The sequence below is a fragment of the Neopsephotus bourkii genome, unplaced genomic scaffold (assembly GCF_033783945.1).
Source record: "Neopsephotus bourkii isolate Nb327-2 ecotype Australia unplaced genomic scaffold, CSIRO-AGI_Nbou_v1 NB_318, whole genome shotgun sequence".
NCBI lineage: Eukaryota > Metazoa > Chordata > Aves > Psittaciformes > Psittacidae > Neopsephotus > Neopsephotus bourkii.
In genome coordinates this window covers 1302426-1325636 of record NW_026900826.1, presented here as the reverse complement: position 1 = coordinate 1325636, position 23211 = coordinate 1302426, and the positions used below count along the sequence as shown (strand labels likewise).

Below are 23211 nucleotides of genomic sequence, written 5' to 3'. Positions count from 1 at the left end.
TCTGTGGAATATGGTTGTCTTTTGTCCAAGCTGTGTCAAGGGCAAAAAGTAATGAACTGTAAAAAACACTGTTAGAAGTATGCTCTGAATAAAGAGTATCTAGTAGATATTGTCATCTCCAAAATAACTGGAGTTTTGTCATTGATACCTTTTTTTGAAGAATACAGATTATGGGATCTACACTTTATGGTGGCATCAGATTTGCTACTCAGAATAGTGCTGGGGAGAGCATAAACGTGACCGCTTTACACTGCTGGAACGAAACTAGGAGGAACATTTTAGGGGCTGAGATTCTGGGTCCAAGGCCAGAGTCCTCTGACAGAGCAGCAAGCGCTTAGGATTAGTCTGGAGCTATTATCCTTATGAAATGCACCCTCCTTGATCCCCAAAAGTCGCTAAAGCCTGCCGAAAGAAGGCAAGGGAGCAAAGCCCTTGCTCCCAGGGCACCCCCTCCTGGGCCCACAACCGGAGCCCCTGCAGCCAGGAGGCGGGAAGAGCAGCCAACACCGCCCTGCGGCAGTGAGGACCCCCAAGAGGGCCGGCGGGCAGCATGGCGACCCTTTTTCCTCTAATTTCTTGAGCTGCTCGTGGAAAGGCTGCCCCAGCTCGCCGGCTGCTCGCCTCCCCCGCCGAGACCGGCTGAGGTCAGCGGGCGGCCGGCGCCCTGCCCCCTCCGGCAGGGAAACGCGACAGAACATGGCGGGTCCCTCCAACTCCCGCTTCCCCGCCTTTCCCCGCGCCACCGCGCATGCGCGGCAGTCGGCACGGGGGCCGTATCCCTCCGCCGAGCCCCTCTGCCGGGGTATTTGTTAATAAGGTAATACCCGCACCCCGCGGTAAGTGCCGCGCGACCCTCCGACGCTGCCCACGGGCGGCTCGACCCGCGTCGCGCCCGGGAGCGCGCCTGCCGGCGGGTCAGCACCTCACAGCGCGGCACAGCGCCCCACCCCTCTGCCCGCCGTGTCCCTCCGCCAGGCGCAGCGGGGACTTTTGTGTGGGGCTTTTGGGCGCCGATGAGCGGCGGCCTCCAGCGCCCCGGGTTGTTGCGGCGGCGGCGACCGGGCCGGCAGCACGGTAAGGCCCCATCTCCGCTCCCTGCCTCTCCCTCACCCCCCGGGCCGGCCAAGCTTTTCCAGGTCAGTCTGCGCCTTTGTATAGGGCCCTGTTACCGGATGTGGAAGTTGATCTCTTCGCTGGTAAAAAATAATTCCACTTCCCCCGGAACCCGGCGCCGCGGCTCCCTCCGCAGCGCCCAGCCCAGCCAGGATTTCCTGTTGGGGAGAGCGGGCGCGCTGGCCGGCCTTCCGGGGACCCCGCCGCGCGGGGGGCGCGGGCAGCGCCGGCGGCGGCCTGGGCCGTGGCGGCGGCCTGGGCGGCCTCCGGGGCGCGGCCTGCAGGGCAGGGGCTGCGCTGGGGTCGGGGGCCGCCGCGCGGCCGGTGGGGTGGTGATGTTGCGGGGACAGGTCACCTCGGGGCCCAGGTGCCCGCGGCGGTCCCACGCCCGCGGCTGCCGCACTGGCCCGGGCGAGCGCGACGCGCCGGGCGAGGGACTCAAGCACTGAGGGGCAGAGCGAGGCCTGGCTCGTCCCGCCGATATCCCTGCCAGGCAGCCCGGCTTGGGTGGCGTGGGGACTGTCCCGACCAACCCCGCCGGCTTGGGTCGCGTAGGGCCGGTTCTTATGGCGGCCCGAGGCGGCTGAGCTGCGTGACGATGTTTGGCGCCAAAGGTGCCTTGAGAGTGGCTGCGGTGGGAGCGCAGCGCTTCCCTTCTCTGCAGTGTCCCTGCCCGGAGCCTGTAACTCGTGCTTTGGGCTCTTAATAAAGCGTGTGATCGGACCCCAACCGTGGGATAAAATGTGTTAGTTTGGACTGCGGTTTTTCTCTCCTAGTAGTCCCAGAGTTGGTAGGACACTGGCTGACAGCACGTCAGTGAAACCTCCTGTAGGAAGTCTTCTGTGTTTAGCGTTTCTGACTTAAAGCAGTTGCATGTTGTTCTTGCATGTTGCTAAGGTAGCTTTTATTTAATGGTGAAAGCTGCAATTTAGAGTAAAATGTTCTGAAATTTGTGAATGTAGCGTGTACAGCACTTCAGATTATTTTTTATTTTTTTATATTTTTAATTATTCAGGACTTCTGAAGTACCAGACTAAGCAGTTTGGTTGAAGTGTGTATGCATGCTAATACTTGTAATGGTACATAAATCTGCTGTGTAAACAAGGTTAAGAGCATACATGGCAGATCAGCATGTACACTAGATGTAGGCTCTTGTTCGTGACCCACTTTCTTTGCTGAAATCAGTTTGTTTTCTTGGGTTTTTTTAGGCCTATGTGCCAGACAGAAACTCTCGAGGAAGGTTCCTCAACAAAACGGATGCTTTAATTAGACTGGTGCTTTTTGAGGTTATTTTCAAGTTTCAGTTAATCTGAGACATACTCTGTATGGCTGTAGTACAGTTCAAAGGCTATATCGTTACCCCTTAGATTCTTCACGTCAGTCATAGCTGTTGTAACATAACCTTTTTTGTATCTAGTGCCAAGCTTATCTCTGAAAGCTTTGTAGTTCGTTGGCAGTGCCAACCCAAACTTTGGCGGGTGCCAGTGGTTCACCCTTGTTGCATAATAATATTCTTTATATGTTGCATTCTGTTGCAGGTAATGGCCATGTTTGAGCCCTCCTGTTTTAAGGATAAGACCTTTTACCCGTCTGCATTATTTAATGGAGTTATGTTGCTGACGGGTACTAATTTAAATTAATGTATGAGCCTAATTGGAAGACAGACCTGCCTAAATACAAGCTTGACTATCTTAACCACTAAGCTATTCAACACTACGTTCGCTTTCCTGATCTCTCTTTTCAGATCAGGTATTCTTCATCTGATGCATATGTAGCCCAACATGAAGGTCGTGTTGCTGTTTAAACACACTAGAGAGAATTTAATTACAAGCACAACACAGTCATAGAGGAAAGCTGAAAGCTATTAAAATATTAATGTAGTTTTTATTATCATAATAGAAGTGTGGGTACTCTAAGCCTATGATATTGAGATTTAAAGTATGACGTGCAAAATTATTGTCGAAATACATTTGGAAGGGTGTGATTCCCTTAGGAAACAATACAGGAACTTTCTGAGTTTTCCACGTGTAAGTCACCATAATCAGTATTAAATGATACATACAGTGAAATCATACCAAAGTTTTTAAGAGCTGCTAGGACGTAGGAGTACACCTAGGTTTAATGCAGACCTTCTGGTGCCTTTAAAAGTTACAAAACTTTTAAATAAAAACATTTTTTATTCCAATTAAAAGTTTTTAATTGAAATAAAAACCTTTTTGAAGAGTTTTTCTGAGTTCAGGGATTATGCTGTTGTGTCAGGATGTAAAAACAAAACCATAAGTTGATCCTATTACTTAAATTCTAGTAATTATCAAAACTGAGTGGGTGATTAAGGATTTAAATAGTTATTGCTAACTATTTATACACTGTACTTCCAAAATAGTTGTGACCTTGGTGTGGATAGGCGTATTAGTTAGAAATGGCTATTCTGAATTTCTGCTTGTACTATGCAATGCTGGGATCAGATGGCAGTGTTTCTGAAGGTAGGGTCTTGAGAAGCAGGTTAATCATGTTGAAATAGGGGAAAGAAGAAGGCATTGGGAAAAGGGCATTCTTTTTTTTCAGATGTAATGGGTGTCTTACAAGCTGTCTTCCAAGTACACTTCTGCATGCCACTTCAGTAGGGAAACCTGTTTAATTAGCATTTTATGAAAGTTTATCTTGTGTTTTTTAGGAATGATTGAAAATCTGATCACAGGTATAGGGTATATTATTGAGTTTATCTTATGGTAAATTGCAGTGCTGCAGTCCATGCTTTTCTAACTTAAGTGTATCTCTTAGGAGTGTGCCTTGGTAGGGATACACTGGGGTCTGTGAGATTTCTGTGTTGGCACATGTTCTGCAACAACTGGCTTGTCTCTGTTGATTTTGAGCAGCTGTTCACCACTGCAGTGGTAGAAGGGGAATAGGGCTGAGTCCAGGATCCTTGAGGCAGGACACCGGACTGAAAGGTGCTGCAGTATTTTAAGCCAAACTTAATCTTCTCTCTTTGGACTGCAGATTCTGCTGCTCTGTTGCCTTCAGGGTGTGGTGTGGTGTAGGCCAGGCTTCCGAAGCTGCATGTTTTCCAGCTCCTCTCCCTCCTTACAGAGCCCATTTTGCACACAGTTCCGCCTAAACTCCATTCGAATGCTTTTCTATACCCCTGTGGTAACAGCATGTTTTTCAGAGTTTTAGAGAATGTATAAAACCTTAAATCTGAGGTGATCATGAAAAAGCAGAATGATTTCCTAGGCATAAAATAGAAATAATAATTTAAGTTTTATTTACCAGTTAATTGTATCACCTAGCTAATGATAGTGAGTAGAATGCATTGCAGTAACAAAATGTGGAAGTTCAGGAGGTGATTAATGCAAAGAACTCCAAACCCAGCAGAAGCTCTTCCCTATTTTACTCATTTGCAGACAAACCCCATTGCCCACGCAACTGTGTAGGAGCTGCTAGAAGTCTGAAAACATAATCCAGTTGCCATACAAGTAACTATAACAGCCTCAGACTTTATTTCAGAGCCAGGAGTGTTTTTATTGTCTGAAAGAATCCTCTTACTTGTAAGCATTATCCAGCTGTCATGCTAGCCAAGCTTGATGGAAGTGTCAGTTACTGACAGGTACTGAAGGTACTAACCTTCTAGCACAGTTCAGTGGAGTTGATTTGTAACACTACATAGAGTAGCAGCAGTATATAACTAAGGGTGCTGCTTTGAAATAGAAATCTCATTTTAATTTTAAATGTATGCTATTGTACTATATATAGTACTTTGGTTTTGATAGTATCACTGTGCTATTGTAGTGTTACTGAGTGATCTCAAGACAGCAGCTGAAGAACTCCTCTGGAAAGGGAAGAAAGGGAAATTCTGACAATGGAGACCATGGTATGCCCCAGTACTAGCAGTGGAAGAGTGGGGGGGGAGGGAGCATGTTGTTACTCAAGGGTTTGTTGACCTTATAATGCTGGTCCTTGGAATGCTCAGCCAGGTAGAAATCAGCTTGGGGTTGAGTCCTCTTGAGAAATTTTGTGAATGCCAGTGCTCATTGATTAACAGTGACAAAATGTACATGTGTTCTGTTGGAAAGGCCTCTTCAGTTGCTGCTGTTAGTGCATTAGTGACACATAATGTGATTTTTGAGTTCAGCAGTGTAATTTTGCTAAGTTTTAACTTTCTTCCACTAGATGGCCCAGGCACGCTTTCAAGTACCTGATGAGAACTTCATTTCTAAACCAAAGTTAAAATCAGCATTGCCAGACACACGTAAACTTCTGTGATGCTTTGTGCTTGTTTAAAATACAAGCACTTTATATGAACCAAGAGAGTGTTGGTTAATGTAAATAATACATGGTAATGAAGGTTATGTCTGGTATGATCTTCTGTGTCCCTCCTTTTCCTTGATTAGAACTTTCCTTATTGCATGTGGTGCAAAGCAGTTTAGTTTTGCATTGAAATGGAAACTGATGCACTGTGTTAGTCTGACAGTGTGTTCAACCACAGCGGTTCAGAGAGACTCTGATAAAGTGATTTTAAGCTGAAGTTTGTCCCTAACATCTCCTAGGAGTGAGGCTTGCATTTGCTTTAATTTGGCTGCATAGAGGTTTGGTAACAATTATGCGCTTTATTTCTCCAGTAGAGATGTGGTCAGTGGGTTCTGAAAAGGCACAGTCATTAAATATATGGACTGTTATTTAATTCACCTATTTGTTGTCTGTCAGACATCATGTATAAGCTTGTGGTCAAGGCTGTTTTGTTGGTCAGTGGAGAAAGATAGGTGTATATATCGAGGACAGCTCTTACCATGAGTGTGGTCGGACACCGGGATGAGGCTGAAGAAGCAGTGGGATGTGCATCCACAGGGGCATCCAAAACTCAACAGGACTGAGCCCAATGCAGTATGAATCTGCTAGGCCAGCTCTGGCTGGAAGATTGAATTAGGTGACCTTAAGAGGCCACTTCCAGTCTCAGGAGTTCTGTAAGTCCAAAAGAAGGCTTTATTCCTTTTCTCCACTGCTGTTTAAAACAAAATGAAACACAAGGAAAATAAATTGTCTTCCTGAATTAATTCCTAACTTAAGTATTTTGCATTAATTTCCAACTTTCCTTTTGCTTCTGAAGACCTTTATGCGGTGGTATTAGGCCACCAGAAGTGTGTGTGTTGTGTGCTCTTTCACTTCTTAAATTGCACCCTGTCTCCCCACCAAGAAAAAAAGCCAGCCTTATAAAGGTAGTGCTATATTCCTTCTTTCATTGCTGCACTTGCCAAATGCTCTCTCTGTCCTATCGTTGTTTTACATCATTACTCCTAGTGTTTCCCTAGGTTAGTAGGGATAGTAGTTTTTCTTGTTTTCCTGTTTCTCTTTTGCTCTTTCTCTTTATGGAAGAGTCATCTGTTCCTTCCTCTGCATCTGAATCTGTGCTCCCTTTTTCCTTCCTTTCCCCATTGTCAGTATTTGTCCTGGCCTGCCACCTTCCTGCTCCTCTTCCCTTTTCTTGCTGAAGACAAACAAACATGTCTGTGTGTACTAAAAGGATGAATATAAATGGAGCGTTATTTTGGTGAGGGGATATTGCTGCCTGAAGTCAGTTCTGTAGAGAGAGAGAGGTGATCTGCTCGTGTTCTTGGCTCTACTGATGTGTGTTGGAGTTCTGCATTTGCAGTATTTCCATCTTTCTAATTTCTTACAAAGCCAATAGCTTTCAGCTTATGGAGCAGTATACCACACAGGCTTTGTCAGTTGAGCCAGGTGCAGAGAACTTGATTTTGTGATAGAAGTGTGTTTTTAACGGGATTTCTTTCTGAACTGATATACTGCATACTGTAGGAAATTGTAGTCGCATGTAGCCGCAAGGCCTTGCAACTGCTATTATTAGTAATACAGGCTTAACTTCACTTGTGACTGGAAACTAAACTGATGAAAGTAATTCCATTTTTAGCATCTTGGTAGTGGAAAACCTAGCTATAGGACTAAGTGTTCATGATGTGTTTTGTTAGGAAGCATGAGAAGATTATCTAAAGAATATATGAGAATTTTTCAGCCCATTTCAGTCATGTGTCAGTCAAAATTTTGCACTTACAGTTTTTTGTAACTGTAGAGAGTTGAAGCGGGTAGTAATGTTTGTTTTCAGGCAGACATTTTAGTTCATATATCTGATATGTGTGGTACAATAATATAGGCTTATTGCATCAGTTTTGTAGCTAAGAGTACAGAAACTGTTGTTTAGTGTGAACAAAATGAAGTGATAGTGATGGGCGAGATGTCAGAAAAGTGTTGTGTTTCGTAACTATATAAATGCATTTATGTAGAGGTACCTCTTAAACATGTGTAGGCATTTTGGATAAGTGATTGTAGTGCCTTTGGGTATGTGGCATATCAGCCATGCTGTAATACGATTTGAAAGCTGGGCAGAGCTGCAGAAGGTTGCAGTATCAGGTGAGAACCTCTAAACCACTTTCTGCTATGAACAGTATGTGTCTGATTCAGATAATTTAGTTTTACACAGCATTGCAGCTGCTGTGGTTATATCATTGTGATATGGACGTCTTCACCCCTGTGTCTGTCTGACAAAAGTAATTCTAAAGTCAAGCTGCTTACTGCAATCAGTAAAGCTCGTTCTCGTGGCTGTAATACCAACCCCAGGTTTTGAACTTTTCATAGTAGTTCAGAAATAATTAAAAAAAATAGCAGTGGAATTTGTGTACTTAAAATGGTATTAATCTTTTTATTTTTTTCTATATATTCCTTTATGTCCTAGATGTCACTAGTAGATTTGGGAAAGAAACTTTTAGAAGCTGCGCGAGCAGGTCAAGATGATGAAGTTCGCATTTTAATGGCAAATGGAGCACCTTTTACCACAGATTGGGTAATGAAAACTTTTTCAGTGTTTGGTAAATCTCACTTTTCCTCACCTGCAAAGGAAAATAGGATTATTACAGTTAAGCATTTACACTGCAAGCCTTTGGACTTTCTTCTTGGAATTATGCAGCTACCTCATGTAATGTCTAATCCAAAATTAAAGTTGTCTGTTTCTTCATATGACCTCCTATTGATCTTGGTAACAGACTGTGAATGAGCTCATTCTGGTGGCTTTTAAGATGAACTTTGGAATGTTTATGGGAGAAAGCAGCAATCATCCTAGTTACTGTGTTTATGCATTTAGTATAGTAAGAGGTCTGAATTAAGAAAGGAGTCCCAACTACCTAAATATGTGCATCTGAGAGTTCCCTGATACAGGGGCTTTGAGTTGTCTTTTGGAGGTGCCTTTTCTTGAATAGGATATATAGGGAGGTCAGGTACCTAAAATTCTAGGGTGTTTGCAAGCCCTTAGGAGCTTTAAGCAACCCAACTTTCAAGTTCACTCTGTTTTATGTTGGAGATTGGACTTAAGTGTCTTCCAGAGGTCCCTTCCAATGTTGCTATGGCCTGTTGACCAACACTGAAAATGCGGTTAGGCCCCTTGAAATACCACACCTCAGAAAGACACAAAACCAGCACAGACCTCGAAAAGTTGCTTCCAATTAGCAGCTTTTTTGTGTTGTGATTACTGGGGAGGGAGGGGGAGGGAAAGCCCACAGATATTTAAGCTTTTCATACTTTGTAAAAGCTGTGACAGCTTTTTTTTGCAAGGGAAAATGGTTTTGAAGTGGTGCCCTAACACCCAAGTTTAATAGCTTCAGAACAGGAAGAAATCCTTCATACTGACATCTGTTAAAGCTCCACGTTTTCCATTGCATTACAGTTGGGAACCTCTCCACTTCATTTAGCAGCACAGTATGGACATTACTCAACAACAGAAGTGCTGCTGCGAGCAGGTGTAAGTCGGGATGCCAGAACCAAAGTGGACAGAACTCCATTACATATGGCAGCATCAGAAGGCCATGCCAGCATAGTAGAAGTCTTACTTAAGGTAAAAAATGCTGAAACATGGTGTGACTTATGGATATTGCAACGGTTTATGATCAAATATTTGCAATTTTCTTTTGATGAAAACAACATTGAAATGGTATGAATATTTATACTGTGTGCATTAGAGCTTTGTTTTTCCTGTTAAACTAATTTATTTTAGCATTAAAATAATGATTTCAGGTGGATTATTTATTGCTGTGTCAAAGTAAGACTACCTCCTAATTTGGCATAGTGTGAATAACCAATTTTAGAGCCAAGACATGTTTTGTTTTAGGAAGTCTTTAATCCTTTCAGGCAAATAATTTATTTGGTGATTAGACTGAAGTTCTTTTAAGAATTCTGTAAATGTAAGCTAACAAACAGAACATTACTGATGGAGAAAGGTAGTTTTGGGCTTCATTATGTCACCAGCATTATTTAACTCAGATACTTCTAATGACAGTTTATACAATGATCTTGTTTGTAGCATGGTGCTGATGTCAATGCGAAGGACATGCTCAAAATGACTGCACTTCACTGGGCTACTGAACATAATCACCAAGAAGTTGTAGAACTCTTAATAAAGTATGGAGCAGATGTTCATGCTCAGAGTAAATTTTGCAAAACGGCGTTAGATATTGCGGTAGACAATGGAAATGAAGACCTCGCAGAAATATTACAGGTAACTTTTGATTCGTGATGGTAAGGGAACTTAAAGTACTTGTTGTGATGTGATAAACTAAGCTTTTAATACAGCAGCTGTGAAACCCTATATTGATTGGCAATGCTAAACTCAGTCTAGTTTGTGACATGTGAGATTAGTGTTAGTAAACATTAGTGACCAAAGAACATTTTCACCACCTACAAGTGAGGGATAAGTATCCTTTATTTTTGTAAATTTAAGTGTTGTAGTATGCAGAACTAGGTGGTGTTTTCACAAACGAATTGTAAAACTTAACTCCCTGCTATGCTGATCAGTTTTGACTGTACCCTAGTGTTCAGTTAGCTTTGTATAGGGGTATTGATTTCCTAACGATTGGAGATCAGGAGAGGAGAGAAGAGATGGCGATTTTTCCTGAATTAGAAAGACAAGGATTGAATTGTTGAAGCAATTTGGATTGGTATAATGACAGATACTTCCTTGGGGATGTGTGCTCCACATTAAAGGGTAATGAAGAGCTAAATATTACTGATAATAGAAAGCAAATGAAAAATACCATTACACCACTGTATGAATTTGTGTTCCCCTACATCTTAAACTGTAAGAACTTCTACTCTTGTTCCTTTAGCCTTCTTTTCATGGCAGAAAAGATACAATAAATTAAAGTCAATAATAAGTCAAAAAAAACCCACAACAAAACACCAAAAAGATGACTGCAATCTACAATCCATAGCAATTACTTAGCTTTCAGAGCTGATTTTCATGGCATGTAGCTGCCACAGTGGCCTCAGTTCTTCAGGCCTCTATTTTATACATGTGAGCTTTTGCATGTCTACAAAAAGGCCTTTACTTTATATGATCCGCTTTGTTCACAATAAATAAATGGTAAGGAGGAGAAGCAGTGTGTCATTATTCTCTTCCACTTCATCAGACTTTTTGTATTTAAATTTCAGCCAGGAAAATGGTTTCTCATGTACTTCCACAAGCACAGGATGTGACATGATGTGCATGTATTGCATGAGTATAACGAGGGAGATCATCACTCTTTGAGTGGAATGTGCAATAATTCTAGTTCTTACAAGGTAAATAATTTCTTTGTACCTACTGTTGGAATGATATTATTATGCTTATTTCCTAGATTGCAATGCAGAACCAAATCAATACAAATCCAGAGAGTCCAGACACTGTGACAATACATGCAGCAACACCGCAGTTCATCATTGGACCTGGAGGGGTGGTGAACCTAACAGGTCTGGTATCTTCTGCAAATACATCAGATGGAACAGGTATTTAGGTGTCTATAGGATAGCTACTGGGATTTTATACTTTAATTGGTTTTCACCATTTAGTGATAAGGCCTGAGGAAAAGTGGTGGTAAGAATAATTACCATGTTCCTCTTCGGTGTTTATGTGCTGTAAATAATCTAGCTGCTTAAAACAACAATCTTCACAGAGATAAATCATCAGAAGTTGTATTTGCTCAAGAAACTTTCTGTGGAATAGCAGAATGTTGCTGAGAACTGTGTGTTAGCACTGGTTTTAAATTTGTTAGCTAACTTTTTTTTTTCCATCACACCAGATGAAACAGGAGTGTCTGCTGTACAGTTTGGAAATTCATCAACGTCAGTATTAGCCACATTGGCAGCTTTAGCAGAAGCATCAGCTCCACTGTCTAATTCTTCAGAAACACCAGGTTAGAAAGCTTAAGTCGTTTAGCATCATTTAATAACTTAAAAGTACAGAACTGGCACTTTCGTTGATAGAGTTCATACAGAAATGAGTTTACAGCCTTCCTTTTTTCAGCATGAACAAAATTTTTCATTTATTTTCACCTGGAAGGTGGCCAAATTTATACATACAATTAGTTCTCAATAAGATTTCTGACCACAACTAATATTTCTAGGTCTAATATGAGTAGCATTCATCTTGCTGAAAGCATTCATCTTGCTGAAAGCAAGTAATTCAGGAGATTGAATTTAAGTCTTTGTCTACATACAGTTTGGTTGCGTTCAGTGCGAGAATGGGTTGAGTGCTTTGTGTTAGTTATTGGGAAATGTCCCTTAACATTGTTTGTGAATACTTTGTCGTCAGTTTTCTTAACCTTTCATCCAAAAGGCTCAAGAATATTTGGTGATCTTAATGTGCAGTTGGCCCATTAGAGTATCTATGGGTCAACTTTTCATCATTAAGACATTCTACTTGCATTTATAATAATACGCAGTGATGAGTATGTCCCACTTCAGGCTGGTACACTTCAGTTAAACATAAACCTAGCATTATTGTTCTCCTAGGAAGAAGCAGCCTGCATCCTTCATTGCAGATGTATGCACACTACCTTATTCCATAAGGCCATGACAAGAAGCCAGAAAGGCACAAGGAATTCCATTGTCCTAGTTGCCAAGTTTTGCATTCTTCTTTCTGATGAGTTTCTCACTTCAGCTCTGCCCCACAGATCTTTGCCAGTTACTGCTTTGTCTGAAAAAATTATATATCTGTACTCAGATTTCTGGCCTGACAGCTACATCCTAACATAAACCTGAGTTTTCATCTCAGAGTATTTTGAAGTCCTGCAGGATTTCTTCTAAATACAACTCTTTTGCTGCTTCTCAAAAGCAGTACTATTCTCAAAGCAAAGAAGTACAGCTGTACTACTTTGTGACATTTAAATATTGCAAGTGAAGTGGATGATCCAAAACCAGAGTGCAGTGTCTTTTATTACGGAAGAAGCTGTTGATGTTTTCAGTTGATATATTTTGGTGAACCTTGGATCTAACTGTAGGAGAGAAACTCGAGAAAGGATTGCATGCGATTATAGAGCATTAAATGTGTATCCAGGACTCAGTAGTAGGCTTTGGTAATGAACTGAGTGTAATGTTACAGTAAACCACTGAAGATAACTATTAGAGAGGAGGCAGCAGGCAATGGACAGAAGGAATAAGCTTGAAGTCTTGATGCAGTAATTTCACACCTTCAATAACACATATCCATCTTACCTAACCGTCCTGTTTATTTTGGAGGTTCTGCTTTGATTTTTATGCAGATGCGGGTAATCTTGCAGCATCTTACTGTGTAAATTATCTTCTGGGTTCTTACTCCTTTTATAGTTCATAAAGTGTAAAGAATACAAAACCAGCATATAGTGACATCAGTAGTAAATGTCTTCAAGTTAAAAATAAAAGAAAAACAACACCATACACCTCCCTTCTCTTTGTGGTCATCTTGTAAAAGATTCATATGTAAATACTCTCAAAAACTGTAGCACTGAGAATTCTGGTTTTGGCTGTTACCTTGTATTTAGCCTTCTTTACTTAAGACTCTATAAACTTGGACAAAGCAGTTAGGTTCTGCCTTTTATGCTGTTTTTGTGTAGGTTTCCCTCCTCTTTCACAGGTAACTTTACCCTGATCTCTTCCCTAGTTCCTTATGTCTTACAGTTAAAAGCACATCAGTTTTGTCAAACCAAAGAAAGGAAGGTGCTTCTCACTGGAGCTGAATAGACTCGTGTGGTTTTTTTTCCATTGTTACTCAGGTATATATGAGGCACGGATGTTATGCACAAATGTGTTGCATAATGGAATTCAGAGTTGGATTAGAAAAAAACCTGATTTAAGATGTGTATTGGAAAGCAGTAACTGGTGTGCTTATGTATGGAATTGGGCATATGCCTTGCTGCTTGTGAAGGTGTTCTCCCCATGCGCACACTGCAGCAGAAAATAATGCATATTAATGCAGAGATTCCTGAAAATAGTTGTGCTGCATTCCTGAATAACTTCAGCTTTCCTTTGGCATGTGAAACAGTATGGTAACTAGTGATTATATGGATATGAAGGAGAACAAGGAAGTTATAAGGACTGTATTTAAAGGCATGTTTTTTCTTTACATAGAATAACTTCTTTTTACACAGAATGTTTATTTTTCTGTTAAGGTCTGAAGAAGTCCTGATAATGTTTCCTTCCATAACTAAAAGGCCAGTGCTGAGTTTGAAACTGGAAGATCAGGGCTGTTTGCCACAGCAGCTAGTATTAGCACTTGCAGCTTGGAAAGGCAGTGGTCTTTCTTACTGCTGAGCCTGTACATGGAAGGCAGATCAAGTTCAATACAACACCACTTATTTATGTAGGACTTACTGTTTTGGTTTACTGAGTAAACACTCTGTAAATATTTAGGCAGCACTATAGAACAGTAATCTCCAAGCATAAAGAGCTTCAGAAGACAATGACTGCAGTCATTATTTGAACTACAGAGTGATATTTTTTTTGTGTGTGTGTTACATTGTAATTAACTTAAAAGATGAAAGCTTCAAGGTTTTATCTACCTTCTCTCATCTTGAGCATCACAACACAGTCTATAGGATTTTAATTTCATCTCTGTAGATAGAAAGCACTCTAAAGTCTGTCATTTAAATCAAAGGCTTTGCTTGTACCCTGACAAATTGAAAATAAAATGCGGAGTTAAGTGTGCTTGAGATTCTTTGATTGTGCTACTAGTGATCTTGCTCTTTTGTCTTGGTATCTCATTGCTTTAAAAAAATAAGAGTGGTAGTGTGAGACCTCAGTTAGTGTATAGTGTGAGTGTGGTGTGTGTTGTAGCTCTGAATGCAGTCTTACCCTTACCTTACCACGATGTATAGATGAGATGTAAAACTTCACTGCTATTTTTGACAGTCGATATCAAATAATGAATTAGAAATGCTTACTTGAGCTGGGATTTTTTATTTTTACTTTTACATATAACAATACATACATACAATGTTTGTTTTTATACTTAAGCTCTACATTTATCCTTCAAAGGTGTAAAAATGTCAACTCTGCAGAACTTTTCCTTTAGTCCTGTTTCATATTTTGTATAACAAATAAAGTTGTGTTTGTGGTTGAAGTACCGAGGTAGTACAGACAAAACTTTAGGATTCTCTAAAAGTCCTTCAGTCTGTTGTAGTCTTGAAGACTATTAAGGTAAGCAAAGAAGTCAGGGCTGGGTCCTGAGGTACACCTGGCAAGTCACTGGTTGAGGAGTAGTTTCAAGCTAATATTTAAAGTTTGTTTGGTTTTTTCTGCTGTTAGTGTAAATTAGTCCAGCTTGTATACAATGCAGAAGTTAATTGTGTTCTTAAAAACAACTCTTGTTCTTGCTGTAGTGTTAACACTGAGCCCAAAGCATCAGTTTTGAGTGGGCTGTATCTTATCAGGAAACGTACTAAATAAAAGAACTACTATATTATTGAGCAGCATAAACCAGGACAGAGTTACATGTATATTTCAAATATTAGTGCCTTATGTTGCCTGGTGAAAGATATTTATTCATTTATTTATTTTTATTAACATTATAATGTCTTTTAAAATTTTCTGCCACTCAGTGCATTATTACACTTTTTTTTTTTTTTATGCTGTACTTGAATGCATTTGAAATCCTTTAGTTTAATTAAATTGACTTAATTCCTTTACTGATCTGTTGGTAGTTGTGGCCACAGAAGAAGTTGTGACTGCAGAGTCTGTGGATGGTGCTATTCAGCAAGTTGTCAGTTCTGGAGGTCAGCAAGTTATTACTATAGTGACAGATGGCATTCAGCTTGGTAATCTGCATTCAATTCCAACCAGTGGAATAGGGCAACCAATCATTGTGACCATGCCAGATGGACAGCAAGGTGGGTGGAAACATGTACAATTTCAGCTTGAGGAACTGTTTTAGTTATAGTAATTGTAATGAATTGTTAGGTGCAAATAGTTTGGACAATTTTGCGTAAGTATAAATTTAAAAACATTTGAGTTCTTATACTGCAAAATGCTCAGACATGAGCTACTGCAGTTCAGTGAGTTACATGTTAGCAGAGTGCATTAGGAGAAAGAATAAAAGAATTATTAACTGTGTGGAAGGGAAACGGTACGTTGAAGGGAAAAGTGATAACTACTTACTTTGCTTTCAGTAAGCTTGATTCTTGCAGACTTGTTTTGAAGGCTAGAAGGTGGAGTTAAACAGTAGTCTTCTTCCAGTACTCATGTAGTTGCTTTGCCAGAAAGACAGGGAAGTGAGGCTTGGATGTAGAAATCTGGTGCTTCCAGCAAGCTGTGCAAGTCCTATGGAGTGTGTTCTTAACAAACAAAAGCCAAGTCTGACACGCTTGAGGTTTTAGAGGAGCAGTGGCAGAACCAGTGGAACCAGAGTGACACAAATGGTCCTGTTGGGCCATACGTTTGTGGAAGCTGCTCGTGTCGTAAGTGCTGTTTTGTGACGTGTATGTTTTGGGTGGTTTCTTTTAAAGATGTTCTGCCACTACTGTTTAGACAAAAGTTATTCCTTCTCCAGTTTCTTCATGAGGACTCCCAGTGTGGAGTTTGAAGAGCTGTACCCAGGGGACAAGTTATTTGGTTCACAGTCTTGTCTGAACCAAGTACAGCTAGTTACCAGAAAGCATGAATGTGTGTAGGTAGTAACTGAAGTGACAGTTACATTTATTTGCCAGATGGTTGCATGTCTATATTAAGAATATGAATGTCTTTAGATCCCTTTTCCTTTAAGGTTAATAACTACTGGATTTTCAGATTACCTATGGTGTTCTAATCAGTCAAAATCAAAAGCCAGTTTTGTATTTAGTATTTGCTTAAGTAACATTATAAAGATTGTCTGTTTTAGACATTAGAGAATTGGCAGGCTGGTAACTGCTGCAGTTCACTCCCATGTTTGTTTGCTCTGTGAAAAACAGCAGTAACACTCCAGAGTGACAACTAACTATTGTAGACCTCAGTAGCATACAAGCAGCTAAAGTTTTTAGTAAATTCTTCCCATATAGACTTCACAGTTGTGTGTTCATAGGGAAAAGTCTCTTCATTTTATTGCTGTTAATAAAATTTTATGTAGTGCAAATACTGTTTGAAGCAAATGTATTTATATGGACAAATGTTTTCAGTATTAACAGTTCCAGCAACAGACATTGCTGAAGAAACTGTGATAAGCGAAGAGCCGCCAGTGAAAAGACAGTGCATTGAGATTGTTGAAAATCGTGTGGAGTCTACAGAAATAGAAGTAAGGAGTGTATTTCGTGATATGTGTTAACCAGAGTATTCAGCACTCAGTATCTGGTTGTGGGGTTTTCTGTTGTTCTAGAGTTTAATTTTGTGTTACCAGAGACTGAAGTGTGTGAAACAATAACTTGTTCTGTCTTCCCTGTTACTGGAATTCATCTTTTACGAAGTTGTTGTTAAAAGAATGTAGGAGGGCTGTTTGCTTCATCCTCTGGTTGTGCACATAAAAGAGGCACTTCTTTAAATATATGATAACTTAATTTTTTGTTTTTCCTTTAAGATCACCAGCTCCTTTTTAAAACGAGGTGCCAATATATCGAGTAACTTGACATTTTCTATTAGTGAATGAGAGTACTGTACCCACATCTTCCTGTTATGACTGCATGCTTGTCCTGGTTGTGAGATCTTATTTTTCACAAGGTTTCCTTTCCATTCACCATATCTAAATAACTGTTAATGGAAATGTGAAACAGTAAGATTCTGCATTTGTCAGTTTGTATCTGCTCCTCCCTTCCCCCCCCCCCCTTTTTTTTTAATAGTCTGGAGCTGTTTACGCATCTTTGCCCCATCCTGTTGTGGGTTTGTTTGTTTGTTTGTTTTTAATTATAGTGTGAGACACCTAACACCACTGAGAGCTCTTTTTATATCTGACAAATAGATGTAGCTGTTTGATTTTAAATTGTAGCCTTTTTGTATTAGCCACAATAGGTCAACCATCTCATTCCTTCTTCTGTTACTTGTTGCTGTGCTGACCAACTTTGGTCAAAAGTTTATGAAAATTGCTGTTTGCCTTGTCTAGGCTGTAAGTTCTCATTTTGTCAACTCCATGATACTTCATTTATCAAAGATTGTATTCTCCAGCTTCTGTTCATATCACTGAATTGTGCCTAATTGAATATTTTTTTATTGTACAGTGTGTGCTATGTTATCCATGTCTAATAACAATAATTACCACCTTTCATCACTTGCTTTCCCTGTCCCTAAGTTGTTGCATACTTCTGGGGTTTGCAGCTTTGTGGTCATTACAGATTTATCATGACAGTTGAAATTTTCTTTCTGCATTCTTTAAAATGTATGACTGTTACAATAAAAGTGTTTCTTAAACATCTGCCTGAATTATTCATAAAGGAAATTACATTTCCTTAAGTATTTTAATCTGTTAGGTGAAAGGAAAAAATCTAGATTGGTTAAGGAATAAATTGATCTGTTCATAACTGCACATAGTTGGTGTAACAGTACAAATAATTCTTTTAAGGAGATTCCCAGATTTAGTTGTAGGTTTTAAACTCATTTCTCAAATACTGAAAGAAGTTGGTTTAAATTAGTTACTTTCTTTGTTACTTTTAAGTGCAAGTTTTGATGACAGACTTTGTCCCTGCCTATGCTCCATCCCTGACAGTGTTCAAGGTCAGGTTGGATGGAGTCTTGGGTAACATGATTTAGTGTGCAGTGTCCCTGCCCATGGCAGGAGGGTTGAACCAGGTGATCTTAAAGTCCTTTCCAACCCTAAGCATTCTGTGATTCTATACAATTGGAAATGCAGATGCAGACCTTTGCCTCTGTTTGGAGGCAAGTTGTGATTCCCGGGGGTATGATGCTCCCTCAGTTTGGTAACAGAGGCTTTAAGGAAGTGCACATAAAGTCAGTTCACTTCAAACTTCATCATCATAGAAGGTGTTAGATGGTTGAATTTGGTGGGAGTAGGACCCCTCTGCTCATTAAAATATTTTTTAAATGCAGAAAACCTTTATTGTTTGGTTTCCAGTGATTTATTCCTTTATTTCATTAAAAAGAGTTGATTCAAGGCTCAGAGCACTTTCCTCAGCTATTTTAAATTCATGGCGTGTGAACAGTTAACTGTAGTTAAGTTGAACATCATCCCATTCATGTCAGGTGACAAAATTCCCTGTGAAAGTATTGTGAATGACTAAAGCTGTCCTTGTGATCTTTTAGTTTTCTCTTCTGCATCTGTTAAGTTCAAACATTCCAGCCTATTTTGAAGGGTGGTAGCAATTTTCCTGAACAGTTTGATATTTTAAATACAGGGTGGCAACAAAAAAAAAACCTGTGGCACAGATACTATTTTTCATTTTCATGCATAATTCATTAACATGCATTGATTTTTATTTTCACTCTTGTATTTGACTTTTGTTGCATGCTGTGTTGCATTCTGTGTTGCATGCTTGAAAGGTCACACATTAGAACCAATCATTTCATTAAACTAAAAAAACATAATTTAGACTAATTATATTAGTGAATTCATATTCCTGTTTGTTCTGTTGTTAAAAAGAATGCTTGGTTTGGTTAAGTTAGTTATGGGTGTCCTTGTTGTCACTATATAGACTGTTAAGCAAAGTTACATGTAATGAAGAAAATTCTCTGATAAATTGGAAGATTTCTTAAGAGCACTCAGGGTCCTCTAATTTGTTTTTTGCCCAAGTAGGTTTTTATGCTGATACAAAAGAACTTCAGATAATTAGAACGCTTCCAGATTTGATTATATTAACAGATCGGATACAGTCCTCCCTATTCTGGTTATCAAAGGAACGAATTTTCCCTGTTAAGTCTGCCGTAGATCTGCATTGCTCCTCCAGAAGCACTGGTTTCTTTTCACTGCCTAGTTAGACAGTATGCTTGGCATCAGTTCCTTAACTTGTTCTATTGATGTTGGAGCAATGACTGTCTAAAAACTACACCTATTGGTAGTAGGACTAATGTACATGCTTTGAATTGCTAGTATGTTTGGTAGATACTTGGTTTACCTTCTCGTCTCTGCCACTGAGCCTTGTTTTTTTTAGGTATGGTGTGTCCCCCCCTCTATTTTTCTCTTCTGTGGGAAATACTTCTAGGTATGGTCTACGAACCCCTTCACTCCCAAGTGTTTGCAGTCTGCACACACTCCAGATTTTCAGATGTGGAACTTCCTTTTCATATAAGTAAGATTAGAGGAGCTCTCATTTTATTAGCATATGCTCCGGATGAAACAAACCCCTCCTAGCTTCCTCTAGTTCTTAAAGCCCTGTGTAAAATCAAGTTGCACTTAATGTGTTCTGTATTATAGCTAGTCTTTATGACCTGTTAATAACATCTCTCCTTCACATGTTGTTTTTGCTATACAGATGCTGCTGTTAGCAGTGATCTGACCACCTATGTCATTATATTCCAGCACATTCAGCACAGCATGTGACTGCTAAATGTGACTGTGACAAGTACTGAGAACAGCAGCAAGTAGAAGGGAGGCAGAGTATTTTGTATTTTCAGGCTCTGATCATGAAAATATGTGAGTGCAGCAAAGAAGTGAAGAATAGGGATGCTGTTATGTGGGAGTGGGGGGGGGGGGGAGAAAATTCTAACAACTGTTTGAGGTATTAAATGGGAATGTGGTACCGAACTGCTGGGAATAAAGTAAAAAGGCACCTTACTTTGACTGGGCCTCAATTTCTGATATGAGTTTTGTTTTTCTGGGAAATAGCTTGCTTCCCTAACAAGTTCCCTCCTGTGCATACTCAACAGCTACAGTGAAAAGAATGATTTGAAATCAAATACTACCTTACTCATAAAAGTATGATGCACTTTAATGAAATGGTATTTGGTTGAAGATCAAACCAAAACTATTTTCCAAGCAAATTGCTTTTTCAATTGGGCTCGGTGCAGCATCAAACAAAATGACAGAACCTACGTCACTGCAGATAGAAGTACATTTGCCTTAGTTCCTAAGGCAGCTTCATAGGAAACGGCATTTCCCATGTTATTTTGCTTGGAAACCATTTTATAGCAATCCCCAACAAACTTGTATGCAGGATGGAGCCTTAAGTTTCTCCTTTTGAATTGAAAAAGCTCATCTAGCTAAGTGTCTGTTAATTCATAAAGATGGGGTATGCTTGTGGATGTAATTATACATCATGTTTGCATAGTATTAATCACTTCAGATCACTTTGTTTAGGAAACCTAGTTATGTGTGTATTTTGGTTAGTGGGCAGCTGTCACTTTCCAGCGCAAGTTGCTGTTATGTAGCAGTTTTTCTTTCTACTGTCTGACTGAAAGTACAACAGAATGGGACAATCCTGTTTGATTGGATTCCAATTTACAAGAATAACAAAGGGAATCGAGTAACTGGAGAAATGCTAATATATGATTTTGTATTTGATCACTGCGCTTCCTCTTTTCCCATGAAGACTTGCTTGGTATCATTGCATCTAAAGAAACTTGGGTTTACTATGGTTCCACCTAAAGCCTTATTGTGGGGAGGTGTCTGGTGCGATAGCTCCTGTCTAATTTACACAGCAGTGCTCAGTTTGCCTGAGTAAGAGCCGAACAGTTTCTACATGATATCCTAACACCTGAGCTGAATGTAAAGGCAAAGAATTTGCCATTTTAATGTGTATTCGATACATATTTGACAAAATATCGCTGGTTATGTTTCTAATAGGAAAGAGAAACTCTTCAGAAACAGCTGGATGAGGCAAACAGAGAAGCACAAAAATATCGTCAGCAGCTTCTAAAGAAAGAACAAGAAGCAGAGGCCTATCGGCAGAAGTTAGAGGCAATGACCCGCCTCCAGACTAATAAAGAAGCTGTTTAATAAAAGTGAACATACTGCAAAGCCTGTTACTTTCCCAAACCTGCAGTACAATCTTGAACTGTACTCTATATAGGTACAGATGCAGGATTACATGATAGAGAAGATGCTACAAGTTGATAACTGGACTTAAGCCGTGAGCTCTCATTAATTTCTTGTAACATAAAAACTCTGACTTTAGAAATTGTGAAAAGTATTTAAAATGAAATACTGTAAATAGTTGGTTTTTTTACAGTTTCAAAATGAGTTGATAAATCTTTTTGAAGGGATCCAGAAACACGAGAAGCCAATGTTTTTGTGAAATTTTTGATTTTAGTATGAATCTAACTTCTGAAAAACAGAACAGTTTTAAGGGTGATGTTGTTGATTTAAGCTGACAACTTGAAAATTATGTAACAAAATGATTTAACAGTTATTTCTACATGGTAACAACTTAAACTTCTCTGAATAAGACATTTCCAAGTGGAAATCTTTGTACAGCTTTAAGTAGTTGTCTCAGATTCTCTGAAAACCATTTTTGGTTGGTTTTTTTTTTTTTATTTTAGGTGGTGAAATTTTTATATTTAATTTCAGATATATCCAAGTAGATTTACATGTATATGAAGCTAATATTTTTTAAACTTTTCAGTTTGTACATATGCTGCATGTTTTTATAATTTCTACACATACATCTTGCATAGGTATTTTTCAGCAAAGATGAGGAAAATTATGAGGAAAATGTTTAGCTTATATGTCATTGGAAGTAAGCAGCCAGTTTAATTGTGGATGGTATATTTGTTGGAAGAATGTAATTTGTAATTAAAAACAAAAAGAAAATCTTAATTTACATACGAGATGTGATTTAAAATTTGGTCGTGGAGGCAAGCGAAACTTCACTTTGTGTCTTACGATTTTCATGCACAAGCATTTAAAAGTTCAGTAATGCATAGGAAAGAATGTCTCCACTGGAACACAAATAGTAGTTCTTTTAGGATATTCCTATTGATCTCTTTTTCCCAATAGCCTTGAAATCATTTCAGTGATACCTTTTTTTCTAAACCGACTTTTGCATTTTAATTATGCAATTGGACAAGTAATTTTTTTATGTTGTGATGCTCCTCTTACCCAGCATCATTGTTCTTCACTGTGATACTGTGTTTGTGTGTGTCTGTGCAGTGATCTATTATGGTTAGGATTTATATAGCACATTACATCTTCAGAGCATTGTAAAATCTTTTAAAGAACCCTTACTGTACTGCCTGAGGCAGATAAGTGAGTGTTACTGTCTCAATTTTATAACTGATACAAATGCAACACAGGGAGTGTTAAATGACTGGCCCAAGACCACGTGGATCTGTGGCAAACCTGGGAATAGATCTCAGGGGTTGCTGGCTTCTAGTCCTGTGCTTAGACTGAGCTGCCTTAAGTTTGTTCAGTGCTGTTGTACATTAAATTTTGAACTACTGTGCAGATTCCTTTTTTGTAAGATAAAACTCTTCGTGCTTTGCTTTGTTGTTCCATGTTTCACTGCTTTTATGGAATTGTTTATATAAACTTAAGCAAAAAGTCTAGTTTACCTATACTGTACACAGAAAAATTACCCTTAAAACTGTACTCTGGCCTACTTTTTCTATTTTACAATTAAATATCTTTTCCACATACATCTATTGTAGAATCAGTTCCATTTCAATTTTTTTGTATGTACATCAAGGTCAAAGCTGTGTTGTGTCAGCATTCAGAAAAATAAGAAAAACTGGTTTTAGTATTAGAATGGGCTTCAGAGGTAGGAGGGGGATGTGGGGAAAGAATTGCATTACACAGTACTGAAGTAAAACCTTCCTTCTCCAAACTTTGATTTGGGTTTATAGAATTGGCAGTTAGGAAAAAAAATCCTAAATATTCTAGTACTGGTAAAAATTTGGCAAGTTTGATCCCATTTAGGAAATTGGGATCAAATTATTGGCAAAGAACCAAAATACATAAAAAAGGGG

General features: G+C 39.5%; 1 protein-coding gene across 5 annotated transcripts; it reads left to right on the top strand.

Moving 5' to 3' along the window:
* The first annotated feature begins 694 nt into the window (after positions 1–694).
* Positions 695–22881, top strand: GABPB1 (GA binding protein transcription factor subunit beta 1). 5 transcript variants are annotated; one of them, XM_061347323.1, is made up of 10 exons: positions 1992–2010; positions 7430–7533; positions 7856–7963; positions 8840–9007; positions 9473–9667; positions 10785–10932; positions 11226–11339; positions 15102–15287; positions 16548–16663; positions 21092–22881. In XM_061347323.1, exons 3-10 carry the CDS (start codon positions 7856–7858, stop codon positions 21242–21244), a joined length of 1188 nt encoding a protein of 395 aa, XP_061203307.1. In that variant the 5' UTR covers positions 1992–2010; positions 7430–7533; the 3' UTR covers positions 21245–22881. The 5 variants fall into 5 exon arrangements, with proteins under 5 accessions (XP_061203303.1, XP_061203304.1, XP_061203306.1 ...); XM_061347319.1 differs by lacking the exons at positions 1992–2010; positions 7430–7533 and adding an exon at positions 695–817; XM_061347320.1 differs by lacking the exons at positions 1992–2010; positions 7430–7533 and adding an exon at positions 699–817 and having other exon boundaries at positions 10785–10896.
* Positions 22882–23211: the final 330 nt, after the last annotated feature.